We start from the raw sequence: 27956 nt of genomic DNA, 5'->3' as shown, positions 1-27956 counted from the left end.
TATAAGTTCTTCTTGAAATCTATTGAAACTTTGCATGCGTACTAACTTATATATGAACTACACACATTATAAAATTTATGGTGATTCAATATTGGATGCGCACGCAACGTCCGCTTATCGTTGGCACGTGCAAAAGGTGAGAATTCTGCTCATTCGTGATTTTGATTAGATTTTGCTTTCCCACGACAGTTAAATGACATATTACATAAATTTGATACCAACTTGAATGAGTATAAATTGGCATATTCAGTCAATGATCGACAGATATGCTGACTCAAAAAGGTAAAATTTCAAAATTGTTGAAATTATCTCCTTATTGATGAAGTTATCAGTTTTACATTCCGACTTTGTCAAGGACCCTGAAATCAACCAAAAAGAGATGATACCAAAACTCATAATCATTGGTAGAGTGGACCACTGCCAGTGTTTCCCTTTCCAAAACAAAAGGAATTGATATTAATTTGAATTCATTCACGGCTTACGAATAGTAATCAGTTTTGGTTTATTACATCAATTACACTCTGTAAAAATCCATTTGGGTCGCTTTCGGGCCCATGGTACTTCGGGATAAGGGCGGTAATTAGTGTCCAATTAGCTGAGTTTTATCGAATCGTTATTGCTGAGTACAGCTGCCTCCGGTGTAGTGCTCCACTTTACCCATGATTATTGGTTTTGGTAAAATAGTTTCATAATACTTAAATAAATCATAAATCTTCATTACGAAAAGTGGTCAAAATATTTACACTTATTAAGATATCCTAAGCAAGTTCTATCACAATATCAACAAAAGAACAAAGATAAATAAGATTTTGATATGCAGCTATACCAGATATATTCAAAAACTATTTATAGAAATAAATCATATGAAATGATAAATAAGGTGTCATTCTGTCCCGGATCTTATAAGTGCTCTCAAAGAATCCATTCTTCTAACTGAGAAAGTTTAGTGGTAATCGGAGTTTGGGGCTTTATTTCCAGTGAAGTTTTAGGAGTCAACCTTGCCTTGAACTTAGCACCATTTTTTAGTGTTGACAATTGATCTATTTCCGCTTTGGGAGTTTGTTTTAGAGTTTGTTTTCTCTTGAATTTTACAACTTCACTCTGTGGTGGGGGCGTGGGTGTTATTTTTCCTCGGCCTCTGATCAGATCTAGAGGAGAAGCGGACCTTTTTCCGGAGGCATACGAACTTGAATCAGGACTGCTGCTGTTTAATACGAATAGTCGTTGCTCCAAGTTAAGCTCAATCTCAGCTAATTGCTGACTTTGCTCCTCTACTCGCATATGCTGGCTTCTTATTATCTTCTTTCCTGCAATGATTACTTTATCTTTATTCGCGGTCGCGACCGTGGAAACTTCTTTTCTTTAGCTTAGGTCCGTCATGGCGTTCAGGACTTATGGCTGCCACTGCATCTCTAATCTTTGTCTGGGCATTAGCAAAACTTTTCGGTAAAGTTGATCTCTTGGGATTGTTAGTGTTAGTTTCTTGAGCTTCCAGGAACTCGAAATAGCTGGGAACAGGGTCACCCGGAGGAGTTAAATCGTGCCCTGACTGGTCTCCAAGTGAGGATCGGGAGCTGAAATGATGAAGTGATCAATAAAATAGTTTTACAATTAAAATACGTACGCCGGGCCGAATATTTTAAAAATCACCAAGCCTTAATTTGGCATCCAAATAAAAGTTCTTTAACTGAATTTGTAGTATGAAAATCGGCCCATGATGTTTTGTCGTTTACAAATAATTCTTTAGCAACAAGTCCACAATATTTTAATATATACATGTCGTATCATAAACGTAGGAAAATAGTAAGTTGTAAAATTAAATGACGTGATCTGAATCATAAAATGTACTACTTACCAACGGAAACATACCTTAACATCTTTTTCCGTACTATTTTAACAGGCTCCAGTGAAGGACTAGCAACGGAGCTTTCCTTTTCTTCAAGTGGCTCCAGCGATGCTTTCTTCATTAGAGCCACCGCTGTTTGCATACCTACGTTGTAAGAGATCGTGGGTCAGTAAAAACATTGAAGGCTTCCAAATAAATAAATTCGTATAAGAGAGTCCTGCTAAGTCCTGCTAAGTCCTGCGAAGTCCTGCTAAGTCCTTTATATTACGCGATTAATTGGTTATCGTGATAAGTTTATTAAAAAGTTAAAACAAACCGGCAGTTAGGGAATCTTTGCTGTCAGTCCTTTGGCGAGTCAGCTGCTTTGTCAGACTCAACTTGGTGACGGTGGTGGAGAGGGTTACTATGGAGCTTCGTTTTTGGAACATCCCGGTAAATAAATCCAGTCTGCTTTTTGTTGGAGTATTTGATCTGGAATCATTTCTGATGTGAATAGGTGTTGATATATTCTTGTACCTGCGAAAGCCTCCTAGATATGACTGCAGCTTCAAAAGACCGCAAATAAACTGTGACGGAATTTTGTTAAAAAGACAAAAGTCTATGCGTAAATTTACCATGATATTAGAATTTGATGTATAAATTAATATCCGGCTATTTGTTTTAACAGTTGGAGATGCATGTTGTTATTTAGCGGACGCCTTCGAGACTTACTTTAGAGTAAAAGTCACATGGAGATTAGGATGTTTCGAATTAGGAAAGTTGTAAAATAAGTTGTTGTGCTCTTGCAGGGAATAGAAGTAAAAGATAACAGCCTGTCAAAGAATCTGATAGTTTGTAGTTTGTAGGTTGTAATATTTGAAATATTTGGATCTGATAGTTTGTAGTTTGCAGGTTGTAATATTTGAAATATTTGGATCTGATAGTTTGTAGTTTGCAGGTTGTAATATTTGAAATATTTGGATCTGATAGTTTGTAGTTTGCAGGTTGTAATATTTGAAATATTTGGATCTGATAGTTTGTAGTTTGCAGGTTGTAATATTTGAAATATTTGGATCTGATAGTTTGTAGTTTGTAGGTTGTAATATTTGAAATATTTGGAATATTTGGAATATTTAAAATATTTGTAATATTTGAAATATTGTCCCCGCAGGTGATACCAGTGAAAAAGTAACGGTGAAACGACAAGCTCAAATTTATTTTTTCGACTTACAGTTTAAGTTTTGGAGTAACAGTTTTTACTTGTTAGTATCGGTTTTATTAAACTTAAAGCCGCAAAGTGTGAATATTTCCATGCACAGTTTAAATACATACATGGAAGTTCATGGTACATAGATATTAGACAAGCACTGCCGTTTAAAGACACTTTAATGGCGCACACTTCATCAATAATTACTTATTTTCAGTATTGGAGCAGTTATAAGACTATATTCAACTGCATTCATTATGTTGATCTTTTGAAGCTGACTTTAAAAACCGCTAATCATAATAGTAATATATGTGTATGATACAGTAAAACCCCGATTTACTGCTGAGTTTGGGGTAAGGAAACAGCCGCGGTAAATCGGGGAACGCGGTTAATCGGGGTTTTGATTGTTCACGTCATATTGATGTTATATATTAAACTCTGATCAGACTCTGAAGATCAAATCAGCCCCAAATGGTAGTGATGTTAGTGGAGATAGGAGAGAAGTTAGAAAGATTCAGATTAGCATTTCTAAGAGACTTTTGCAAATAAATAACATGAAGGCTGACGCTCTAGCAGAAGAAATAAATAACACTGACGATGCTAGAAAGATGTTTGAAGCTTCAAGATCTTTAGCTGGAATAAGAAAGTCGGGTAACATAGTGGTCAATGATATCAACAACAACCCTATTGGTACTGATTTAGGGAAAGCAAACAAAGCGAAATCTTTCTTCGAAAAACAACTAACAGAAGGAGTTGAAGCTGGCCTGCAACCTTTTACCTGCGATCCAAAACCACTTGATAACCCCATCACACCATTTGAAGTTAAACTTGCTGCAAGTAAACTCAAATCAAACCGTGCCAGTGGTCCAGATAATTTCCAGAATGAGCTGATAAAGTACGCCCATCCAATCACTTTTGAGAAGTATGCTGAGGCAATTAACGAGTCATTTAGTGGGAACAAATACATAAGTTCGATAGGACAAGGTATTGTGACTCCTCTACAGAAGCCCGGTAAACCTAAGGGTCCCCTCACAAGCCTTAGACCACTTACACTGTTAAACGGATCGAGGAAGATGCTCACTCAAATTGCCTTAAAACGGGTTGAGAGTAGAATTGACAACTACACCATGCCATGGCAGAGTGCTTACAAGAGAGGTAGGAGCTGCTCTGACATTGTGTGGGCTCAGAGAATGCTCATATCTGTTGTGATGAGGAAGAAATGGACATTTAGCAAAATGGGTATTGATATGAGTAGAGCTTTTGATACCGTGAAAAGGGACACTATCATCAATGTTTTGAAAGATGCTGGTTGTTCGGAGGACGACATTCGTTTAGTTCAATACCTTCTATCGAATACTCTCCTTAGAGTTCGTGTTAACTCCTCACTGTCGGAAGAGTTTGAAAGTTTACTCGGAGCCTTTCAAGGTGACAGTTTATCTGGAAAGCTATTCACACTTATTCTTGCAGCAGCCTTACACCACCTCAGAGCTGTATCTGGGAGACCAAACCCACCAGTATCAGAACTAGGTTTTCCAACTGAGTGGGAATATTCAGACGATTGTGACTTTGCTGACGAGGACATCGAGAAACTGAGAATTTTCCTTCCTACAGTGAAGGAGATTCTCAAAGACTGGAACCTCCAAGTAAATGAAAGTAAAACTGAATTCAGTACCTTCTACCTAGCGAAAAAATCTGATAAAGATACAAACGGTCAGCCATTAGCTAATAACGAACCATGGCGAAGTAACAAGTCACTAGGTTCCTTACTGTGTACTGAGAAGGACATTCAAAGAAGAAGAATCCTAGCTGAGATTGCTTTTAAGAACTTTGAAAAAGTTTGGCTGTCTGGTAAGAAAATATCCCTTGAAAGAAAGCTGAGGTTATACGATGCTCAAGTTGTATCTGTATTGATTTACAACTCAAATAGTTGGAGTCCTAAGAAAGCAACCATGGAGAAAATGGACACACTCCATCGTAGACACCTCAGGTCCATTTTAAACATCAAATGGCCTAAAGGTATGATAAGCAACAAAGCATTGTATGAAAGGTGCAAAGTCGAAAAGTTATCCAAGCGTATTGAACACCAGCGGTGGAAGATGTTTGGACACATTCTCAGGAGTATGGAGAACACCCCAGCCCAAACGGCTCTCTCATTTGCTATTGAATCAGATAATTTATTCATTGGAAGATTGGGGAGACCTAGAATGAACTTGTTATCGGTTCTAAGAAGTGATTTAAATAGTAGAAATTTGCAAATGGACAACTTGTATGAGTTGAACGAAATTAGAGATATAGCTGCATGCAACAGATGTTGGGAAAATCTTTTTCAAGGGTACAGTTTAACGCATTAAGGTATTTTTAAGAATCATTTTTGTCGGTAAGATCCTGTTTTATAATATAATAATATATTAAACTCTTTTTTGGGGTAAGAAAATGGCCGGAGATTTACTGTATGCTTTAAAGAATGCTGCTTATGATTGCGGTTTGTCCCAATTGCTTAAAGATATTTAAAAAAAAGAAAATAGCTTTTAACTGCATGAATGGAGTAAATGTAACTGAGAAGATATTGTGACCAAACATTTTAACACAATTTGGTAAATTAGTAAATAATAAATACACTATAGAGTAAGGCTACAAATTAGGAGTTGAACACGGATTTAAGATAAATACGTTAAGAAGATAAAATCAATAGATTGATTAGTTTAAAACCTGCTACTGGGTGTACTTTTAGATTCCTTCCCAATGTTGCAGAAGAAATACAACCACTTCTGGTAAATGTCCGGTTTGATTGCACAGTGAAAGATGAAAATCAGGACTCCTACAGAATAAAATTTTCAAAATAAATCTAGAAATGACATTATGGCATCATTAACAGACAATGGAGATTTTTCATTTTGCTAGTTGTGGCAATGTAAATTTTGTTAGATAATGATGACATGATAAAGTATTTTGAAATCATAGATTTTGAAGGTTTATATGACCTACCTTGCAGAGTATTGCAGACAGTAAACAGATAGTGAAATGCAATATTAGCGGGATGGTCGAACACCAAAAACCCCAGCACCCAGGCGAGACCCAAAACACACGACAAAGTACAAACAGCCTTCAACTGTGAGATTATTTTCTGTACTTTACTCTCGAAATGCTGGTATCTTCCTTTCTTGAAGATTTTGGCGACAACAGCGATGAAGATACCCCCGTTTACTATAATCGATACACCTGTGGAATGATTAGCCAGTAATTAGCGCACTGTTTAGCAAGTAATTTATTAAAGAGATTGTAACAATTATTTAATTAGGTTTGTTAAACTGTTTATAGTGTTGCTATTAACCAATAAAATATTCCTCATAACCAATAAAATAGTGGCCATCAGTTCCCGTGACATCTCTACAAACCTACCAATTGGAATATAGAAAGCGAAGTATAGCATTGGTATGTTGTTCTCGTTGGAATTCCGAAGCAGACAAACTGTCTCGTCAGTATAACTGTCATAAGATATTCCGGCAGTTAAACCAACAATCAGTCCCGGTATCACAAATACCATTATCGCTGAAAGATTTGAAACATTCATGAAACTAACAATAACATCTTCTTAAAACTATTCTAGTGTGAATATCATTTCATTTAAAGTGACAATATTCTGAATTTCTGAGGCAAGATACAGAAAAAAAGAAACCTAATTTCATTATAAATCTGGAGCTTCTAGCTTGAAGGATCCTGATGAAGAGCAACCAGAGATTGTAAGATTCCCCCACAGTCCACATAAACATAGTTAACCACAAGTAATGTAGAGCTATAGCTATAGCTTTACAGAGGTGCTCGTTCATGCCATCATAATGTTTTGCTCCTGCGGTGAGTTACAAGTTGAGAACAATTTTCATAACAACCATATTTCCTGGTACTCCGCCTAACGACAGCTAATTCACATCGTTATTTTTCTAAGTTATCATTGTTTAAAAGTTTACACGATAATTCCACACCCCTCCCCAGTCCCCAACACCTAATAATAATTTCCACACACTTACCTCCCAGGAAGAGGAGCATGGCAATTAACATGGTTGTAGCCAGGCAGATGTGAATCTTGTTAGAAGGAGACCGTCTGATGTCCTTGAACCAAGTGAGGGCTATGAGAGTGAGCACTAGAGCAAAACACGACATTCCCCCGCACACGTAGGTTAGGTAGGATAGTATACTGTCGTGCGGGGAAGGTAGTTTCGTGCTCTGGAGAGGAGAGGTTGTTATTTAGTGATGATTTAGTTTGTTACTTTGAAACGTAGGCAGCTCAAGTTTAAATACATAACGACAAATCAGTAAACAAACTTATTCTTTATGTATTAAGCAGTATAGGTTTCTAAATATGTATAAACCTATAAAGTATTATGTGTCACGAATTGTGACACTTCAAGTTGGGAAACAACCGTTAGCTTCACTTTTTAACTCGTTTGAGTTGTCAGTGAGAACTAGTGTATACTGTTAGTGTCAATTACTAATTACTAAGTACTTAATTACTTAATTACTTAATTACTTAATTACTTAATTACGTAATTACTTAATTACTAAATTACTAAATTACTTGATTACTTAATTACTTAATTACTTAATAACTTAATTACTTAATTGCTTAATTGCTTAATTGCTAATAACTAATTAATTAAACACCAATTAATAATTAGTGTGCTACTGTATACAAATTGTCACACCATTAGTGCAGAGAATGCAGTCAGATGAGTCGTGTTACATTCCAAAGTACCGTCTTCTGTAAATGTTGTCGTAACTCCATCAGTCTTCCAAGAGAGCGCTGCAAAGTTCGATTTATTTTAGGATATTCGGTTTTTATAAAGGCTAAAGATAAGGTAGGAAAGTGTTTTTAGAAAGGCTTCTATAGTCTATAAATAAAATATATTGCAATAGTGAACAAAAATAAGTAAATTGTATCATATAGATACCTTATTTTTCAGTCATCGTAAGTAACCTTACACCGAAGCAGCTCACTAACCTTCTTCATCATACCAATGGCACAAAGGGTGGTAGTTCAAACTAAACTTGTTCTTATCAGTTAGCCTAATTCCGATTGAGATCTCTTGATCCTTCTTTAGCCCAGATAACTCGGTTGGCGGCTCAACATCTACCAATTTCGAGACGTAACGTGTATCTGTTAAATAAATACATTATCTTATTGAGAAATGTATCAGGAAAATTCAGATTACACTGCAAATATTATCAAATACAATCTGCCATGTCCACGGATCCTTCATTAAACATTTAGGAAAGAGGAAATTGTGAATGATGAACCTTCTAGTTTGCTATTGAAATCAGTTTCAGGATCATGGTATAGGGAGACTATAAAAGATTGAGACCCCGCGAGAGCAGTTATGTTATTGAGGCCCCTTGGCAGTGTGATTTTTATTTCAGTCTCTTTTACCCCTGAAAGTTATAAATTGGTGAGGAATTTCCCTTATATTAAAAGATTACATCAGAGTTGAATGATCCAATTGTGAATTTAAACGTTTGCTGAAATAGAATAAGACATATCGAAGGGAAAGAATAAACATTTAAATACATTACCCTCTGCCATAGGAAATTTAAGTGTTTCTTCCTTTGCTAGAGGAAACTGAACTTCCCATAAGACCCTAGTAACCTTCTTTCCGTGGGTGGTTCTGAAGCCATTCTCTAATTTAACATTTTTCATGAAGGCTAGTCTTAGGTCTTTCGCTCTGAGGACAATCTAGATTTCAACTGTTATAGATAATGAGATTTTTATGTTTTTTAAATCGTTAAAAATTTACCATTCAAAATAATTTGAAATGATTTGTTATAATTTCGAAATGTTCACAAAATATTTGATACCAATTGCAAGATTCAAAACGTTATAAAAAATGTGCTCCCACCTTTTCCGGAAATCAGAAGAAACATTCATTGACGAACTCATCTGAGTCAATATGATCAAAGCAGCGTTCAGTCTATCATCATGTTCATAATAAATTTGGTTATTCTCAAGTTCTTGTAGCAGTAACTGCGAGGACACTAGACAAAGTTCATTCTTTGCTGTGTCGACGTTCAATGTCAAATTTACTAGTTGTCCTTGTAACACGTTGATGGAATCCAGGCTAAGGTCGCTTATCTTTTTTAGCTTGCAGTCCGACCTTGTGTCGTTTATCCAGTATGTAGTCTAGGAATGGTTTAAAATTAAGACAATGGCAAAGATGCTAATTACATTGTAAAACAAACTCAGCTATCACGTTAATAACAAATGTATGTTATATTAATTTAGCCATATTTGTTAATGACAATGTGCAGAATCAATCAATATCTATTAAATTGCCTGAAGATTGATTTATTTGATACCTTGGAAAGAGATTTAAGCTTGCAATGAGCTTTAATCCCGTCACATGACGTATCCTTTTCACCAAGAGCAACATTTTCGAAGGTGCAGTTCAGTAACTTGTACTTGCTACAATTTTCCCCTGGTATAAATAAGTGTGAAATAACTTGATTTTAAAGAATAATGGTATGGTAACAATCTGTTTTAACTCTTTTGAGTGGGTTGATCATTTAATTAATGTTTTTGGACAAAGTGAGAATATCCACTCAGTTTTTTAAACAAAATATAGTTGTCGACGTTTCGGCCCACGCCTTTGTCAAGGACGTCTCTCCATGACAAAGGCGTGGGCCGAAACGTCGACAAATATTTGTTTGAAAAACTGAGTGGAGACTCTCACTTTGTCCCAAAACATCAATTAAATAATGGTATGGGGCGAGAATTGGTTGAGATATCTGTGTCAGTATAACACTTTTGCTTCTTAAAAATATGTTTAGGGCCAGAAAACCAAGTTTCACAAAACTCCTCAATGCAACAAAACATTTCTAAGAAAGTTCTAACCTCTGACGGCGAGGAAATCTAAGTGAGTGTCTCCAATACGAGCATTGGAGGGTACACTGTGTGAAGCAAACATATACTTCTCTTTTTCTCGTAATATCTCACCCTCCTATTATAGATATCAAAAAAGGTTTTATTCGATTATACAGCTTTGAAGTTTACGTTTATTTTGATTTCATACTTGATAACTGCACTATATGATCGCACGTGATATAAAAAGAATTGTGTGGATTTCAGTAACATACTTTAAATAGTGGACCAGCACTTGATTTCAATAAGATATCAGACAGCTCATTCATATCCGGGTTTAAATTCAGCATGAACGTCTTCTCTATGAAATCTTCGACTGAAATTATGTGGTGCGTTAAATTTAATTTGAGGCAAGCGAATTGATTACATTTTAAAAATTAATTAAAATTCCCCTATTTACTTGGATGCCAGCAAGAAAAGTTCGACGAACTTTACACCAAAACATCTGAATCTTAATTCTAGAAAGAATAGAGTACTCACATTGTGAAACCAAAGTAGTAAATAGAAAATTACGAATCAATATAATTTAACCTCACCAACCTCGCGGTGGAAACCTAATTTTCAAACTTTCCCTCCCCGCAGAGCAGGTAACTCCTTGCAGATCCTTTCTCTGTAGCTCGAGTATTTTTTCTGGTGACAGCATTAAAACTTGATTACCCTCCATAATGTCAACACCGTCGCCCTCGACTACTTCTCTACTGCCTGAAAGAAATATATTATGTGGTTATTGCTATATTTTTAATATGAAAGTATAAAGCAATGGTTTAACACCTTGTTCAGGCCATTCAATAATTCTTATTTTTAAATGGTAATTTTAGTAAATACAAAAGAAGTTGTAATCATGGAATTATAAAAAGAATGTGCAAAGCTTACTATACCTGCAAACGTCCAAGTTATTTCAACTCCGATACTTTCAATGAAAAAACATCGAAATATTTTTTCTTCTTCACTCCAAACTCCGTTTTTATCCTGTCCCTGACAATCAAGGTAGTATGAAATAATGTAAATTATTTGACTATATTTTAAAATAATTAAAGAAGGATTTAAGTTAACATATTATAATCTTGATACACATATTACATAGTACGTATAACCTTTAATTTAGTCAAGCCATCTTCAAGGTTAGCTCCAGCAAGATGTGTCGTTAGGGAATTCCAGTTTTTGGGAACGTCAGCTGAAAAATATTATTATAAAGGAATATTTTTCATCAAGACTTAAAATCTGGGACTGAGTTTGTCAACAAAGAGCGGGGCGTATTTCGAATCAAAAGCTTACATTTTTATTAGGCGAAACCAACCTTTGTTATCCGCGTAGTCATCGTTATCTTCAGTGCATCCAGAGCAGTAGAGATGAACTGGAGGACTTTCTACGCTTTCTTTCAGCATCATGTTTTTTGCTGATGTTTTGATTTTCGATAAAGAATTAATAAAGTACTAAAGACTAGAGAGTTTAATGGTAAAATATAATGATATTTAAGTGGTCTTTATTTCAGCAACGATGATGCGGAACTGTAATTCATTACATAAATCGAGCGAAGCAATCAGTAGCGTCAACTTCTATAAGTAAAGGTCTACACCTTTACAGGGCTTAACTCCTATATCTCACCTTTGCAAAAGTAGTAGGCTTGTACAGTCTTTTTAGTTGGATTTAAAATAACTAAGTTGCCATCAACTATCACATAGTTCAATTTCTTTACTTCGCTGATGCGTTCTGAAAATGATACGAAGATCTATCTACCGACTATATGGTGTATATAAATTTATTGAGCATGACCAACAAAAAAGGCCGATTAGTTAAAAACTAACTATATTGATAATAATTATACATAAATACCTATGTTTCATTCCACCAACTAATATGTAATTACCGTGATGTTTTATGTGATTCTTGAAGTAGAACCACTCCACTATAGCTGGTGGATTACTATCCGGAGGTTTACAATTTAGAACCACATACTTGTCTCCTCCGGAAAATGTTGTCTTCGTTGGTCTGTTTAGATTTTTCGCCAAATCTGATGACAAGACTTTTTGCAGATTTACGAAAAAAACTTTCAAGTTAAAAACTTTGATCTTGAGTTGTATTGGCAATATATGTAATAGCGATGGATGATGATTGATGATATATAAATATACATGTTGGAAAGTTGCAGTATAGAAACAAAAGAAAATTTAAAGAAGCTTTTTACTTTTTAGTGTTTCTAGGAAAATGTTATACTTACAGACTACATAAAGATATCTTTCTGGACTTCTTATGGTGATATTTGAAAATACAACAATTTCACAGCTATAGAATCCATCATCACTATGGTCTGATGATGGACGTCGAACTGAATTCAAACGTAATTTTTGGTCACTCGGAGTCTGTTCAATCTTTATTTCGTTAAGAAGTGTTCTTTTGTACCATCTGAGTATTGGATTAAGAATTACACTATTAATATCGTTATTGACAATACTAGTCATTTGTGTAAATTAACTTGGGTTGAATAATCTGTTACAGTTTTGCTAATAGTATCCTGTTTAGAAATGGAATATGTTCATACCATATTGACGGGTATGGTAATGGTTATTGGAGATATCTGCAGTATGAACTATGAATAGTTATCTTGATAAAACCGTCAGTGCAATTATATTAATCACTCAGAAAACATTCTAAGAAACAAACCTGTAAGTTATATCCGTGTTGATAAACAGATCATTCAACCTCGGAATAGTGCAGTTCAAGATCACATCAGAATCCTCTTCCATTCCATATGATCCATCCACTGCAAGCGTGAGGTTATCAGGTAACTTATCTGGGAACATTTCCCACTTATATAAATCACCTGGAGGAATTGTTTTTTAATATTGTGATAGTAAAAAAGTATGATGAAATTTTAGAAGCATTATAATCAGTTCATCTATTCCTAATTGATGACCATCAGGGACAAAAGGATTTCGCGGCATGTACGAAACCGCGAAATTTCCCATTCTCCGCGACAAATCGCGATTTTTTACGTTTTCCGCGACAGATCGCGAAATTTCCCATTCTCCGCGACAAATCGCGATTTTTTCAGTCCTCCGCAAAAAATAGCGCATTTTCCTTTAAATCTGAAGACCAAATTTGCGCATTTTCCTTTAAATCTGAGGATTAAGTTTGCGTATTTTCCATAAAATCTGCGGGCCAAATGTCACGTTTTCTACAAGTATTAAGTATATGAAACTAATCACATTTACAGCCTTCCGTGAGTTCCGATTGTAGGTACATTCTCGATACGTACCTCTGAAGGCGGAGCTTCCGAGCTTCCGGAGCTTCCGAGGTTGTATTGCGAAGGGAAGGCCTGCCTTCCAAGATCGCATTACAAGGGGAGCCCTCGAGTCCAAAATCGTGTATCGAAGCGTATGTGACCTTTGAAAACCGAAAAAAATTTTTTCGGCTCATAATGATCAGGGTAGCATGAAACATGAACAAAAGTAGTTTCCAGAAAAACTTTGAAAAATTTTGACTTAGAAGATTTTCGGTCCGAGTCATTCTCGAAACGTACCTCTGAAGGCGGAGCTCCCGCTTCCGAGCTCGTATGGCGAAGGGGAGGCCTGCCTTCCGAGATCGCATTACAAGGGGAGCCCTCGAGTCCAAAATCGTGTATCGAAGGGTATGTGTGAACTTTGAAAACCGAAAAAATATTTTCGGCTCATAATGATCAGGGTAGCATGAAACATGAACAAAAGTAGTTTCCAGAAAAACTTTGAAAAATTTTGACTTAGAAAATGTTCGGTCCGAGTCATTCTTGATACGTACCTCTGAAGGCGGAGCTCCCGCTTCCGAGCTCGTATTGCGAAGGGGAGGCCTGCCTTCCGAGATCGCATTACAAGGGGAGCCCTCGAGTCCAAATCGTGTATCGAAGGGTATGTGTGAACTTTGAAAACCGAAAAAATATTTTCGGCTCATAATGATCAGGGTAGCATGAAACATGAACAAAAGTAGTTTCCAGAAAAACTTTGAAAAATGTTGACTTAGAAAATTTTCTGTCCGAGTCATTCTCGATACGTACCTCTGAAGGCGGAGCTCCCGCTTCCGAGCTCGTATTGCGAAGGGGAGGTCTGCCTTCCGAGATCGTATATGGAAGTTGACCAGTAGACATATAATTTAACTTGACCAGACGACATAAAGTTGACCAGTAGACATATAAAACTTGACCAGACGACATAAAGTTGACCAAACGACATATAAAACTTGACCAAACGACATAAAGTTGACCAGACGACATAAAGTTGACCAGTAGACATAAAAAACTTGACCAAACGACATAAAGTTGACCAGAAGACATACAATGGATTAAGAAATCGAACAGTATGTTAAATCAGTGTTGTTATTGAATCGTCACTTGTCAGATATTTCGTCATCGATAACGTCATCGTTATTCGCTTGGTATTGTATTCGCTTGTTATAATGGACCGCTTTGTCAAACGGCCTGCCGACAAACCGGCTGGACCTTCGTCTAGCAAACGCTCGAAACAGGCTAAACAGGCCAATGTAACAGCTTCCACGAGAGTGGCTGAATTTGGCAAATCATCGTTTTATGCTGACAATGGGAAGCTATTTTGTAGAGCATGTAATCTCGTCGTAGACCACATAAGGAACAATCATGGGCTTCCCTCGGATGTGGTTAGAACTTCTAAAAGGTTCGTGCAGGGGGCCGGGGTAAGGATGTCGTCCAGGTTGATGTAAGCTTCAAGGGGTAGAGTTTGGATACTAGATGGGGATAGACTAGGTAGGGATATGGGAATTGGATTGAAAAGTTCGTAGTATTCCATTGCTATAGCTGTGAAGTGTAGATGGTCGAATGATGATGTCTCCTGTCGTCTGTTGAAAGTTATATAGTATCGATAACGAGATATGTCATACAGTACGTATGACATTGCAACATTTGAGATCATGTCAAAAGTTATGGCAGCTCTTGTTGTTATGGACCCCCATCAGCCTGTATCAGATCATATGATGAGATCACATCCTCATGGGACATGAGCCGATCAAATAGAATAGTCAAAGAATATGTGAACTCTAACTAAGCACTGTAAATACATTATTTTTTGCCGCGAATTCGCCGCGATTTTTCGATTATTTGCCGCGAATATGCCGCGATTTTCGAAATTCCCGTCGCGAATTAGCCGCGAATTAGCCTAGTTTGGCTTGTCGCGGTGCCGCGATTTTCGGCCAAAATAACCGCGAAATCCTTTTGTCCCTGATGACCATACATTATCTTTTCATCAAAAGAACATAACGAAAGTCGTCAAAACGTCAGTCGAACCGTTTTAAACCTGACTGTGAAGAATAGCATTTGTAGGAAGACTTCCAGTTCGGTTGGTCCACCTCACAGGCAGTAACTTCAGAGAATAATATGCAGGATCCTCCTTCTTCAAACGACTGGTAGGAGAGAAGATTATCTGGCTAATTTCAGGGTCACGATTTATTTGATGATAATGGTACTATTTATCATTATTGAGGCAATGTGTCTGTTTAAAGCTTCAGTTTGAACTCTGGCCCTAACAGCACGGTTCAAAAGGTTTGTTTTTATATTTTTCTTGTCTGTAACATAGTTCGAAGGCAATTTTCACCACAGATGCTGTTAAGAAATGCTGTTAAGAGACCTGAACTAAACATATCGTTAATTTGTAAATTTACCTCAAAAGAAATACCATTACACTTATCTTCAGACCACATGCAATATATTGCACACGTGTTAAAGTCTCTAGCAGAAAGTTTAACTATCTGTGTTCCACTGAATTTTATCCCATCCAGTTGGCATGTTTTGTCTACTGGGGGCTTGCATATCGCTAAAGTCAATCCAAGCAATGCTGAAATAATTCAGTTAAGTAAAAGTAATAAAATTAATAATATGGAACGTTGAGATTGAGGATTTTCAGCAGCTGTTATTCAACATATTTTAAAACTTTATACCTGTATTGTAGAATAAAATCTGCCATAAAGCTCGTATCATCTCCCTTCACCCTTCAATCACTGATTATTGTTAACAGTATAAATATAATGACTAAAACCTCGTCTTAAACAAAACATTTATCAGAAGAATTCAAGATCGTTTTTTAAAATTTTTTTAAACAACTCAAGAAATTCAAATTGGCTCAGCGATGTCATATTTAAATTTCAAAATATGGTCGACGAAAAACATAATCGTTTGAAATTGTGTCGGGGAAATGATCGGTGAAGAAAGAAAGCCGTTAAAAGTATGGGCGCAGCGAATCTGTTAATCTAAGCCAAAAACTATAAGATAATTATTTAAGAAAGCGGATAGCCATAATATTAATAGTAAAAGGTCGATCATATCCATGAAAATTGGGCAGACAAGGCAAATCTCGTCGACCCTTTAATTAATCCTGTTAATGAATCAAGGCCCTGTTAATGAACAGCCCTTATTTCGGCAACTTGCAATCGACTGCTTATAAAGAGGGACGCTCACAATTTTGGCCGTATAATTTTGATTGCTCATATAATTGTGTTTATTCATTATTTCGGAATTTGGATCAATACTATTTACAATAGTCTTGCAGTCTTTATGCGTACAAGAGTACAAATACCGTACAAATGTCCTATGACTGACACAGAACGTACTGTGTAATGACTAATTATTCGCCGACATTTGTATGAACTATGATGGTTCTTAATCTGTACAGTAATTCGTGCTTCGTTGAAATTCCTGTTTAATTGAGCTTAAATGTAGCAAACAAACATTAAATTGCGGTCCAAAATTTATATCCTAAGACTTCTTGAAACATTTATTTGAGTAATTTGCTCTGCTATGCTCTTAATTAGGGCTCTCAATAACAGGTTGTTGCGTATAAATTAGGGCTGATAAGGTACCTTACAAGACATATTTATAACGTACGAAATGTGGCGGTTTTCCGAAAATTTCGCCATATTTTCGGACCGCCAAAATTTCGGTCGTCGTAATAGAATCCGTCGCATTATCTTTTAGCTTATTTCAATGACTGTGCCTTCACTGCTTTATTTTGTTTCTAAAAAGTAATATCAAGTAAAATAAATAAATAAATTCTGGCATCTTGGGACCAATTATCACCACACCAATGACGAATTGAATGTCAAGCAATACAGTTTAAATTTGCATTAAAATACGCATTAGTATGTGCTAACATGAAAGTCTTACAGTCTTAATACAGACTAAGTTTGAACATGATTTTACCGATTTTCAGAAATTTCCTTACTGCTTACTGTCACAAAAAATGATGAAAAATACCCTTATTTTCTGTGACGTCCGAAATGTGACGGTTTTTGTTCAATTTCGCCATATTTTCGGACCGCCAAAATTTCGTCGCAAATTGGTCCGCCACAAAAAAGTCTTGTAAGGTACCTATTTACTCTGGACAGACATATAAAGGATATTAATGCCAAGACAAACACTTAAATATATCAAAAGTTCTTTTACTGTGCAGCTCCACAAGGCGGGAGAAAGAATAGCCGAAGACTCTGAAATAAATGTCTTCTGATCATGATGAACAAAGTCAGATCAAACTATTTTTATTTTAGGAATAAAACAAATATTTCGAGATGATAATTTTCAGCATCTGGCTGGGGCCCCTTTCACACATGAGTGAGGAACTATAACTTAACAAGATGAAATGTTCGACTTCAGCCGCGGAGGAGAATAATGCATGCAACTGATAGACAATAACACTTAAGGGACAGAAATAATCGGCCATTATAACGCTCATTATCTATTGCCATTTATATTTTATACAATGGGTCTGAGATATATGTATCTTTGTCTCGATTTAGTGGGTTGGCTTCACAAAAAATTCAAAGCAGGTTCTAATAATTCAAACCTTTCACATGAATATAAATTATATTCGAGTACTCTATTTTGTGACGAGATTTGAGGACAATGGTTGATAGTATCGTATCTTCACTCTTCGGATGTACTTCTTATTATTAACAGAGATATGAAACAAATGCCGATCAATTTATGATTTCTGTTTATTTGTTGATAAAAAATTTTATTTTATTTTAGGGATCCCATAAAACAACATTTGTAATCTGGAATAAGCAAAGGAAAGTTTACGCGACTCTCTCGATATTATTGAACTTAATCGAAGGGAGGAAATCTCTGCAGATGACTAAATATTCCTAAATTTCTCGCAAGATCATTATTTAATAAGCATCAAATGTATTTAAAAATGTAACCTCGGCAACAGCTATAAAACAACATACTATTACTAAAGGGTTCACTTCTGCAAAGTAACAAACTAATCACTCACGAACCTTCCGAATCTTAAAGAAACCATTAAAATATTTTAGAGTATTGAGTCAACATTGGCTTGATAGCGATACCTTTTGAAAGTTAATAGTGTCTCGGACTTGAGTAACTTAATTTATAATACCTATATATATCCGAGCTCAACGTAGAAACAATCGAGACAATGAGACAGGCACGAATTCTTAGCATTTATCTTATCATTACTACTACTACTACTACTACTACTACTAGCACTACATTTTATACGGTCAATCGTAAATCACAACGTTTTAACAAGTTCGAATGGTGCATGCAATTGGCAAAATTCTCTTACACGACATCGGCCACGCTGAGTCAGTCACTCTGACACAAAATAACGAAAATTGAAAATCTCACGAGAGCAGGAACGAGTGAAAGTTGAGAACATTTATGACTACATAAAAGATATAAGCATGATGAACAAATGTGTACGATCACAAGCACGATAGTTTAAAATTCGAATAGCAGCAGGCATTACAGAATGTCTTCTCTTGTGGTGAAGGTAGTTTTAACGTCATATTTAGGGAGGAAACAATGACTATTTCACAAAGCTGGAACGTGAGCGATTAAATCAACGTGAAAACTTGGAATAATTGCAATTGTTATCAGTATTTCTATGAAATCACCGTGCCACTATCTACTGAAAACTCCAAAAACTTTCCTAGCATGTGGTCACGATGTTAATTAGAAATATATTCACTTTATGGATTGTGTTAGATTCCATTCGAAATGAATAGTTACTACAATTTGAGAACGATGTTATTTTCTAGAATTTATGGCGTCATGCTGATGCTTATACGATCGTTATGCAACTACGTTATCTATATCTTAATCTATTTACGTTATCTAAATATTTTTGTGAGGTACTACGCAATCAATTAATGTTACCACTAATATTGGTAAGGGTAGATATGGTCTCTTAATATAAAGAAGGGGGTTTAAACTTATACCTAGGTATTAAATGTTGCTGCATAATTCCACTTTTTTGATTTAAAATGTATTAGATAATAACCATTTAAAATAAAACAAAAGAACTGTAAGCTTTTTCGATGAAACTTTATTCTTATCGAAACACGTAATTCAAATTATAATGACTGCATAATGAGCAACTTAAATATAATTATCTGGTTTGAACGTAATAAAAACTTAGCTTAGGCTGACGTAAAGTAGACACTACACAATGAAAACTTAGTAAGCTTTGTATAAGGAGCAGTTATAAACAAATATGATTAAATTTTATAACAATTGTAAAGTGCTCGGTACATATATCAAGGTCTGTCTGAGCCATTGTAATATCCAATTAGTAAATAATAAATGTAAACCTTTGTCAATGATCAAGAAAAAAGGGGCTCATGTTCTCAGTTTTAGATAAATTTTACGCAATTTGTTTTGCGTTATAGATTGTAAAAATACAGCTTTAACTCAGAGTGAAATAGATTTTGTTTCATCTCAAGTTTCACTTCAAAATCAGCTTCCAGTCTGTTTAAACCACTTCATCCTCAACACCTCCAACAATCTTACAACATCTCAGTCCCCAAAATTTGGAATTTCTCCAGATTGACGTAGCGGCGTACCCTAGTCGACACTGTGCTGTCAACTTAAAGCTGCTCTCTGCATAACAATGTCCTAACTTAAGAGAGCAGGAATTTGTTCCTGCTTCACAGCTCCCTGGTTGTCCTGGTGTTCCGTCCGTTCCTGGCATTCCTGGCATTCCTGGCATTCCTGGGTCTCCAGAGTCCCCCATAGCACCTGCACAGATATGAACATTCATATTTACAAACTAAATTTTATTACAAACTTTTATAATTCCATACACGTGATCATTCAAGTTTAGAAATAGCTGAGACACATTTTAAAAAGTTCTATTGTACTTTCCATTTTTGTCATTTATTTTTAATTTATTTGTTATTGAGTCAATGAAAGTGGTTACAGAGTTTTTGGGGAAAGGAGTAAATGATGGAAAATAACTAAAATAGGACCAATATGTGAGTATACAGCGGACAGTGGATAAAACACAGGTTCTGAGAGATATTTTAATTTTGGCGAAAAGCAGTTAAAAAACTGATTGTTTGAGGAGTTTCATAGCACAATCCCGACATTAGATGCTTTACACAGTGCTTTTGTTGTAGAAATCACTCTAATGTTAATTTACCAGACCCCCTCCCAAATTAAAATTCGAATTGTCTAATTTAATAACAGTAGAAAGATGCAAATCTCTATTTCTTAAGTTTAAAGCGATGTAATACAATCGAATAAGTGAGCACTAAATCATTAATTCACTACATCATTCTGGGATTTGATGCTTATCTTTAAGAATAACAAATGAATTTGTTCTTCTGCAGCTCGCTTTAGTTCTTGATCATCAAGTTATAATTATTTATTTTGTTAAATCTAAAATACAGTTAAACATTTGAAACGATGAAAATTAAGAAGAATTAAAGAACATGGTACATGCTCTTGAATGCAATGTCAATCTTTAAAATGACGACCTGTTTAAATTTGGAGTGGTTTTAACCTATAACAGTTCAACATAAAAGTGGCAAAGTGACTAGCCTACTTTCGGACTATTAAAAAACCACGTTTCATGACATCATGTTAAGGTATAAAGTTGTGTAAATTATTCGTACTGTATGTAGATTAATTAAGCAGCACAGAAATAGTTAATACCACAGTGTTACTATTAGTTAAAATTAAATAGTAGCCCTAGTAGTTCCATACAGAAATTCGTGACTTATTACCGCCGTGGCCTTTAAGAGTCATAGTATATTACAACATCAGCAAGTAACCATGACTGTTAAGTGCACGTATTAAAACAAAACGGAAATAGTTAATTTAACTAATAGTAATACCGCAGTATTACTATTAATTAAATAGTAGCCCTATAGCTCTATAGAGAAATTGTAAATTCAAAATTCATAAAATCGTTGTCATCAAAATACTTACCATTCAATCATTTTAATATTAAATGTTAAAAATATTTGTCATTCAATACAGCATAGTGCAAAGTAATATTTTAATTGTTGTGACTCCTTCCTAGAGCGTTAAACGGCCGAGTGGAACAGTGTAAATCATTTTTATTATTTCATCACAGAATTCGATTTTGTTGCTCGTTGATTTGGCTGTTGATCGGAAGTCTAAAACACTTTGACTTGAGCTTGAGGATTATTCTTTTGAGGATTAGACTTTTGTGAGATCCCCTTCAGATCTCTACCTGAATTCTCTCAAACTCCAGTTTTCTTGCACTTAGCTCTTCTGTTTTGGAACCAAACCTATGAGTAAGAATATAATTTATATTTGTTTATTGACTGTGATAAAAAATAGGCCAAATAGAGGGACTTACCTGGACTTGGATCTGAGCCAAGTTGAGGGACTTACCTGGACTTGTATCTGAGCCAAGTTGAGGGACTTACCTGGACTTGTATCTGAGCCAAGTTGAGGGACTTACCTGAACTTGTATCTGAGCCAAGTTGAGGGACTTACCTGGACTTGTATCTGAGCCAAGTTGAGGGACTTACCTGGACTTGTATCTGAGCCAAGTTGAGGGACTTACCTGGACTTGTATCTGAGCCAAGGTGAGGGACTTACCTGGACTTGTAGCTGAGCCAAGTTGAGGGACTTACCTGAACTTGTATCTGAGCCAAGTTGAGGGACTTACCTGAACTTGTATCTGAGCCAAGTTGAGGGACTTACCTGGACTTGTATCTGAGTCAAGTTGAGGGACTTACCTGGACTTGTATCTGAGCCAAGTTGAGGGACTTACCTGGACTTGTAGCTGAGCCAAGTTGAGGGACTTACCTGGACTTGTATCTGAGCCAAGTTGAGGGACTTACCTGGACTTGTATCTGAGCCAAGTTGAGGGACTTACCTGGACTTGTAGCTGAGCCAAGTTGAGGGACTTACCTGGACTTGTATCTGAGCCAAGTTGAGGAACTTACCTTGACTTGTATCTGAGCCAAGTTGAAGGACTTACCTGGACTTGTATCTGAGCCAAGTTGAGGGACTTACCTGGACTTGTATCTGAGCCAAGTTGAGGTACTTACCTGGACTTGTATCTGAGCCAAGTTGAGGGACTTAGCCAGGTCTGCTCGCTGTGTTGGAGTTAGATAAGGGTGCTTCTGGAACGTTCTCTCCATGTTCACCAGCTGTTCGCGCGAGAAAGTCGTTCTTCTCTTTCTTGTTTTTATCATGCCTGCCATTGTGACATGTTATGGTAAGTCCTGTGTTACCATGTTACCATGGTTACCATTGTGACCAAGTCTTGTGTTATATTCATAGAGTCTTGATATATACATAACATGTACATAGTATATGTACATAGTACATGTACATAGTATATAGATATATATACTTCTGGGCCATTTCTATCCTTCACATCTTGCAACCCTGCTATGAGAAGATATCGCAGGACACGACTAAAACGCATTCAAATTTAAAAAGTTAAAACTTCACCATGTTAAAATTATAAACTAAATTTCGTAATTTTTCCTTTTGTTACCATGTTTGCTGAGACTAGAAGCAATAAGTATAGGCCAAGGTAAAGGTGCGCCTTGATCCGTCACCAAGGACACTGGATCTGATAATCCACTCAACTTCATCAAACTTGTACCAAAATTCTTCATCAACTCCTGCAGAAATTGCAATTACGTTTAGAACAGAGATGATGAAAATAAATCATTAAAACAGATATCTACCTGTGTCCTGTGCAAGATAACAAATAACGCCAAAAGATATATAATTTAGGAGATATGTTGCTCTGGTTACTTCAAATATATTGTCATGGTTACCTCAGTAAAAGAGTTGATAGCATCACTCTGTCTCCACGTGTCACTCTCCTGAACTACCATATTTGGGTGAACTGTCTGTTGTTCTGGTGACGTTATGTGGTAAATAGGTGACGTCACGAGGTTGCTAGGTGACGTCACGAGGTTGCTAGGTGATGTCATGTGGTAAATAGGTGACGTCACGAGGCTGCTAGGTGACATCACGAGGTTGCTAGGTGACGTAATTCTGTTGTTTGGCGAAGTTGTTTGGCTAGAACATGCCATCATGTTGCTAAGTGATCTTGTAGTTTTGCTAAGCGAGGTGAGGCGGTTGCTAAGAGAGGGCTCTGCGTAAGTAGCTATTGGCAACAGAGGTCCAGTTAGTGATATACCTATAATTAATAATATTGATAATATTACTTATAAACATGATATGAATATTGTTTAATCGATTAAGCGGAAATATTTCAGTTGTTCGCAGGCGAGTGTTACGGCATGAATTATGATAAAAACGTAACACCAAACATGAACAGAGATTAGAATCACGAAACTGAAAAAGTAAATAATTTGAATAAATACCTTTTCTTATTATATTTCTATTATATAAAGTTATGTAATAATTTAAATATTTACCTTTTCTTATTATATTTCTATTATATAAAGTTATGTAAATAACTTGAATAATTACTTTTCCTTGGTATATTTCTATTATATAAAGTTATGTAAATAACTTGAATAATTATTTTGTCTTGTTATATTTCTATTATATAAAGTTATGTAAATAACTTGAATAATTATCTTTTCTTGTTATATTTCTATTATATAAAGTTATGTAAATAACTTGAATAATTACTTTGTCTTGTTATATTTCTATTATATAAAGTTATGTAAATAACTTGAATAATTACCTTTTCTTACAGATGTATCTACGTTGAGTGGAGACAATTTCTCCACGCTGCTAGAAAGAGAGTCACCCTCCAGAATATTGGTTATCGAGAATGGATGGGCTGTAGCGATCATTGCTTATAGTATTATAGTTAGTATATTGCTTTATACTTTTATAGTTCTAATGTAAGTCGCGCAATATATCTTTAGTTATAGCATAATAATCAAAAAAACATATCAGTGACTTCGACAAAATCTGGTTGCTCATGATAATTGAATTTGTCTCGATAATGCTAATAGTAGCTATTTCAGCTTCCATATGCTCGAGGATAATGCTAATAGCAGCTATTTCAGGTTCCATATGCTCGAGGATAATGCTAATAGCAGCTATTTCAGGTTCCATATGCTCGAGGATAATGCTAATAGCAGCTATTTCAGGTTCCATATGCTCGAGGATAATGCTAATAGCAGCTATTTCAGGTTCCAAATGCTCGAGGATAATGCTAATAGTAGCTATTTCAGGTTCCATATGCTCGAGGATAATGCTAATCGCAGCTATTTCAGGTTCCATATGCTCGAGGATAATGCTAATAGTAGCTATTTCAGGTTCCATATGCTCGAGGAAATATTGATCGGTAACCTGAAACTGAACGTCAGCAACCAAGTTGATCAATTAGCGATAGAGTCTACGATAGGAAAAACGAATGTCAAATAAGATTGTAACGTTGCAACTTCCAAGTAAACAAATTCAAACCATGATCAACACTAAGACATAGACCAGTTAAGTTAAAAGATCATCTCACTATAACATAAACTCCTTTAAGTCTACACTAGGCATGGTCGCCAATAAAATAATTCTAATAAGAGTGCAATAAAATTTGAAAGTAATGTCTAGACAAACTAGATCTGCAAACTAAACTTCTGCAAACCTAAAGATTTACTGTTGTTCTCAACTGTAATCACCGACGGGCCTTGGTTTCGCTAATGTTACAAATCTGGACGTTTTTACGGCACAAAAATTTTAATTTCCACAAATTAAACGTAATTTTTAGCAGCAAGGATCTTCATAAAAACCAATAAAAATAACAAAATAAAAAGTGTAGACTGAAGGGAGGCCAATCAAACTTGAATATTCCAGCAAAGTGAGATCCACCAGCCAATACAAAGACAGAGTAATGGTAGATTACCTCAGAGTAATGATAAATTACCTAAAACTTTGGTAAGACTGATCAAATGAAATGTCTGTCTCGTTTATGAGGGCAGCATTTTTTAGAGACATTTCCAGCCATCGAGCTAGCGAGGTGTCTCTCGTCATTGCTCCTTTATCGAGATAATTATTGCTATGGTTTGTCTAGGCAACCGCCAATAGAGCTGTCACTTAAATTACCATAGCAACCACCTCCCAACATGTAGCAACCAATAACACTGTCAGTTAAATGACAGGGAAATTGAAGGAAAGCGCATGCGTTACCATGACAACATGCGTTACCATGACAACATGCGTTAGCATGACAACATGCGTATCTAACAGTATGAGAAATAAGTGACAGTAATATGCAGGATTATTAATAATATGTTTCTATATCATGTTCAGGAGGTTATTGTTGGTTAGCAAACCCATGCGTAACCATGACTACCATGCTCCGTCTGAGTAGAAACCTCAGACCAGTCCCAAATAAACTACTACTAATAGATAGGAACCGAACCGTCTAGTCTCATCTGCAAACTTTATATTTATAAACTGTAAACACTATATAAACTGTAAACACTATATAAACTATAAACACTATAAAAACTATAAACACTATATAAACTATAAACACTATATAAATTGTAAACACTATAAAAACTATAAACACTATATAAACTATAAACACTATATAAATTGTAAACACTATATAAACTGTAAACGCTATATAAACTGTAAACACTATATAAACTGTAAACACTATATAAACTTATAAACTGTAAACACTATATAAACTGTAAAAACTATATAAACAAGGTCAAGTTTTTATGTCATCTGAACTCACCCGAGGTTAACTACGGCCCCTAATCTAGCAACTGTAACCTAGCAACTGTAATCTAGCAATCTTTGATCGTGGCCTCATTTTGAAATAAATTGTTTTCGGCCCGGTTTTAATGATCTCTCGGGGATACTAAATTGTTGCGAATCATTTAATCAGAGGTAAACGATCTGAGAATTCGGAAAACTACCCTACAGAAACCACTAATTAGAGACAATTAGAAGAAACAGCTCGAACAGTAGTGACACTCGCAACTGTAACCTAGCAACTGTAACCTAGCAACTGTAACCTAGCAACTGTAACCTAGCAACTGCGGGGAGTTTACTAAAAACTTGAAAAATATTAGATCAATGAAGAGCAGTAAACCGTGCAAAATCTAGCGTATATTTTAGCACGTGCTGACTTGGTTACATGGGGTGCGTTTTAATGGATTGCACTCTTGTGCACGTGGTATCACCACCGTATTTTTAATACAAACAACACGTTTTCAAAGCTTTTATTAATGAACCCATTAAATGGCTACTCACGCACGTGAGGCGATGATTACTCGACTAAGAGCACGTGTCACACCCACGTGCGTCGTCACGTGACAGCTTGTTAACCACGTGACTCCCCCACGTGTCTGCTCCAATGCAATCACAATGTTTTGAAAATCAATTTAATGAGCCAATAAGAGGGTAAGAGGGGGCAGGGTGATGAGGGTTAATTCATTATAGAGACCAAGCTACCATCAGACAGAAGTTAATGAGACGTCCAGCGCTTTAAAACATGCTGAACATGATGTGATGTTGAAACAATTTCTACTCTCTAGTGTGATGTTGAAACAATCTCTACTCTTAAGTGTGATGTTGAAACAATCTTTACTCTCTAGTGAGATGTTGAAGCAATCTCTACTCTTTAAGTGAGATGTTGAAACAATCTCTACTCTCTAGTGTGATGTTGAAACAATCTCTACTCTTTAGTGTGATGTTGAAACAATCTTTACTCTCTAGTGTGATGTTGAAGCAATCTCTACTCTTTAGTGAGATGTTGAAACAATCTCTACTCTCTAGTGTGATGTTGAAACAATCTCTACTCTCTAGTGTGATGTTGAAACAATCTTTACTCTCTAGTGAGATGTTGAAACAATTTCTACTCTTTAGTGTGATGTTGAAACAATCTCTACTCTTAAGTGTGATGTTGAAACAATCTCTACTCTCTAGTGTGATGTTGAAACAATCTTTACTCTCTAGTGAGATGTTGAAACAATCTCTACTCTCTAGTGTGATGTTGAAACAATCTTTACTCTCTAGTGAGATGTTGAAGCAATCTCTACTCTTTAGTGAGATGTTGAAACAATCTCTACTCTCTAGTGTGATGTTGAAACAATCTCTACTCTCTAGTGTGATGTTGAAACAATCTTTACTCTCTAGTGAGATGTTGAAGCAATCTCTACTCTTTAGTGAGTCGAGATTGTTTCAACATCTCACTAAAGAGTAAAGAGTAGATATTGTTTCAATTACATCTCACTAGAGAGTAAAGATTGTTTCAACATCTCACTAAAGAGTAGATATTGTTTCAACATCTCACTAAAGAGTAGAGATTGTTTCAACATCTCACTTAAGAGTAAAGATTGCTTCAACATCTCACTAGAGAGTAAAGATTGTTTCAACATCACACTAGAGAGTAGAGATTGTTTCAACATCACACTAGAGAGTAGAGATTGTTTCAACATCTCACTAAAGAGTAGAGATTGCTTCAACATCTCACTAAAGAGATGTTGAAACAATCTATACTCTTAAGTGTGACGCAAACAAACTTTACATCTTAGTATGATGTTCAAACAATCTCTACTCTTTAGTGATACTAGCAGGAACCCGTATAACCCTAAAATGGTGTCAAGACTCTAAAACTCCTATTTCTTGGCCAATTTTTTATTTTTTATGCAGATTTGGAGGCCATTAAATCATTTGACCCAGTCAATAAAGTTTCAGTTGTATATCTTCTACGGTTTTTGCGAAAATTTGCGTTAAAGTTGATGCCGTGGTGTCAGTAAAATGGCACGGATAAATATATATATATATA

The 27956-nt window shown here is 35.8% G+C and overlaps 1 protein-coding gene across 5 annotated transcripts; it reads right to left on the bottom strand.

The window, feature by feature from the left end:
• Positions 1 to 210: 210 nt before the first annotated feature.
• On the bottom strand, positions 211 to 15946 carry LOC134822422 (uncharacterized). Of its 5 annotated transcripts, none has more exons than XM_063833478.1 (27): positions 15874 to 15946; positions 15598 to 15770; positions 15234 to 15339; positions 12601 to 12760; positions 12158 to 12342; positions 11807 to 11950; positions 11545 to 11649; positions 11237 to 11335; positions 11034 to 11113; positions 10818 to 10914; positions 10480 to 10641; positions 10155 to 10255; positions 9913 to 10018; positions 9378 to 9496; positions 8921 to 9201; positions 8598 to 8746; positions 8325 to 8456; positions 8029 to 8184; positions 7733 to 7830; positions 7058 to 7253; positions 6709 to 6879; positions 6432 to 6581; positions 6018 to 6251; positions 5742 to 5850; positions 2163 to 2317; positions 1870 to 1990; positions 211 to 1574 (listed from the first exon to the last, which is right to left on the bottom strand). In XM_063833478.1, the coding sequence occupies exons 1-27, from the start codon at positions 15911 to 15913 to the stop codon at positions 1328 to 1330; spliced, it is 3876 nt and encodes a 1291-aa protein (XP_063689548.1). In that variant the 5' UTR covers positions 15914 to 15946; the 3' UTR covers positions 211 to 1327. The 5 variants fall into 5 exon arrangements, with proteins under 5 accessions (XP_063689548.1, XP_063689549.1, XP_063689553.1 ...); XM_063833479.1 differs by having other exon boundaries at positions 10818 to 10908; XM_063833482.1 differs by having other exon boundaries at positions 1438 to 1574; positions 1856 to 1990.
• Positions 15947 to 27956: the final 12010 nt, after the last annotated feature.

This window comes from Bolinopsis microptera, chromosome 10, assembly GCF_026151205.1.
Source record: "Bolinopsis microptera isolate Bmic1 chromosome 10, MBARI_Bmic_1.0, whole genome shotgun sequence".
Classification (NCBI taxonomy): Eukaryota; Metazoa; Ctenophora; class Tentaculata; order Lobata; family Bolinopsidae; genus Bolinopsis; species Bolinopsis microptera.
This window is presented reverse-complemented; position numbering and strand designations above follow the sequence as displayed.

Coding starts and splice junctions, on each gene's coding strand:
- LOC134822422 (XM_063833478.1), bottom strand. CDS start 15,913: ATGATACGAGCTTTATGGCAGATTTTATTCTACAATACAG. Junction 10,642..10,817: donor AATAACTTGGACGTTTGCAG/GTATAGTAAGCT, acceptor TATTTCTTTCAG/GCAGTAGAGAAGTAGTCGAG. Junction 9,202..9,377: donor AGCTTAAATCTCTTTCCAAG/GTATCAAATAAA, acceptor AACCATTCCTAG/ACTACATACTGGATAAACGA.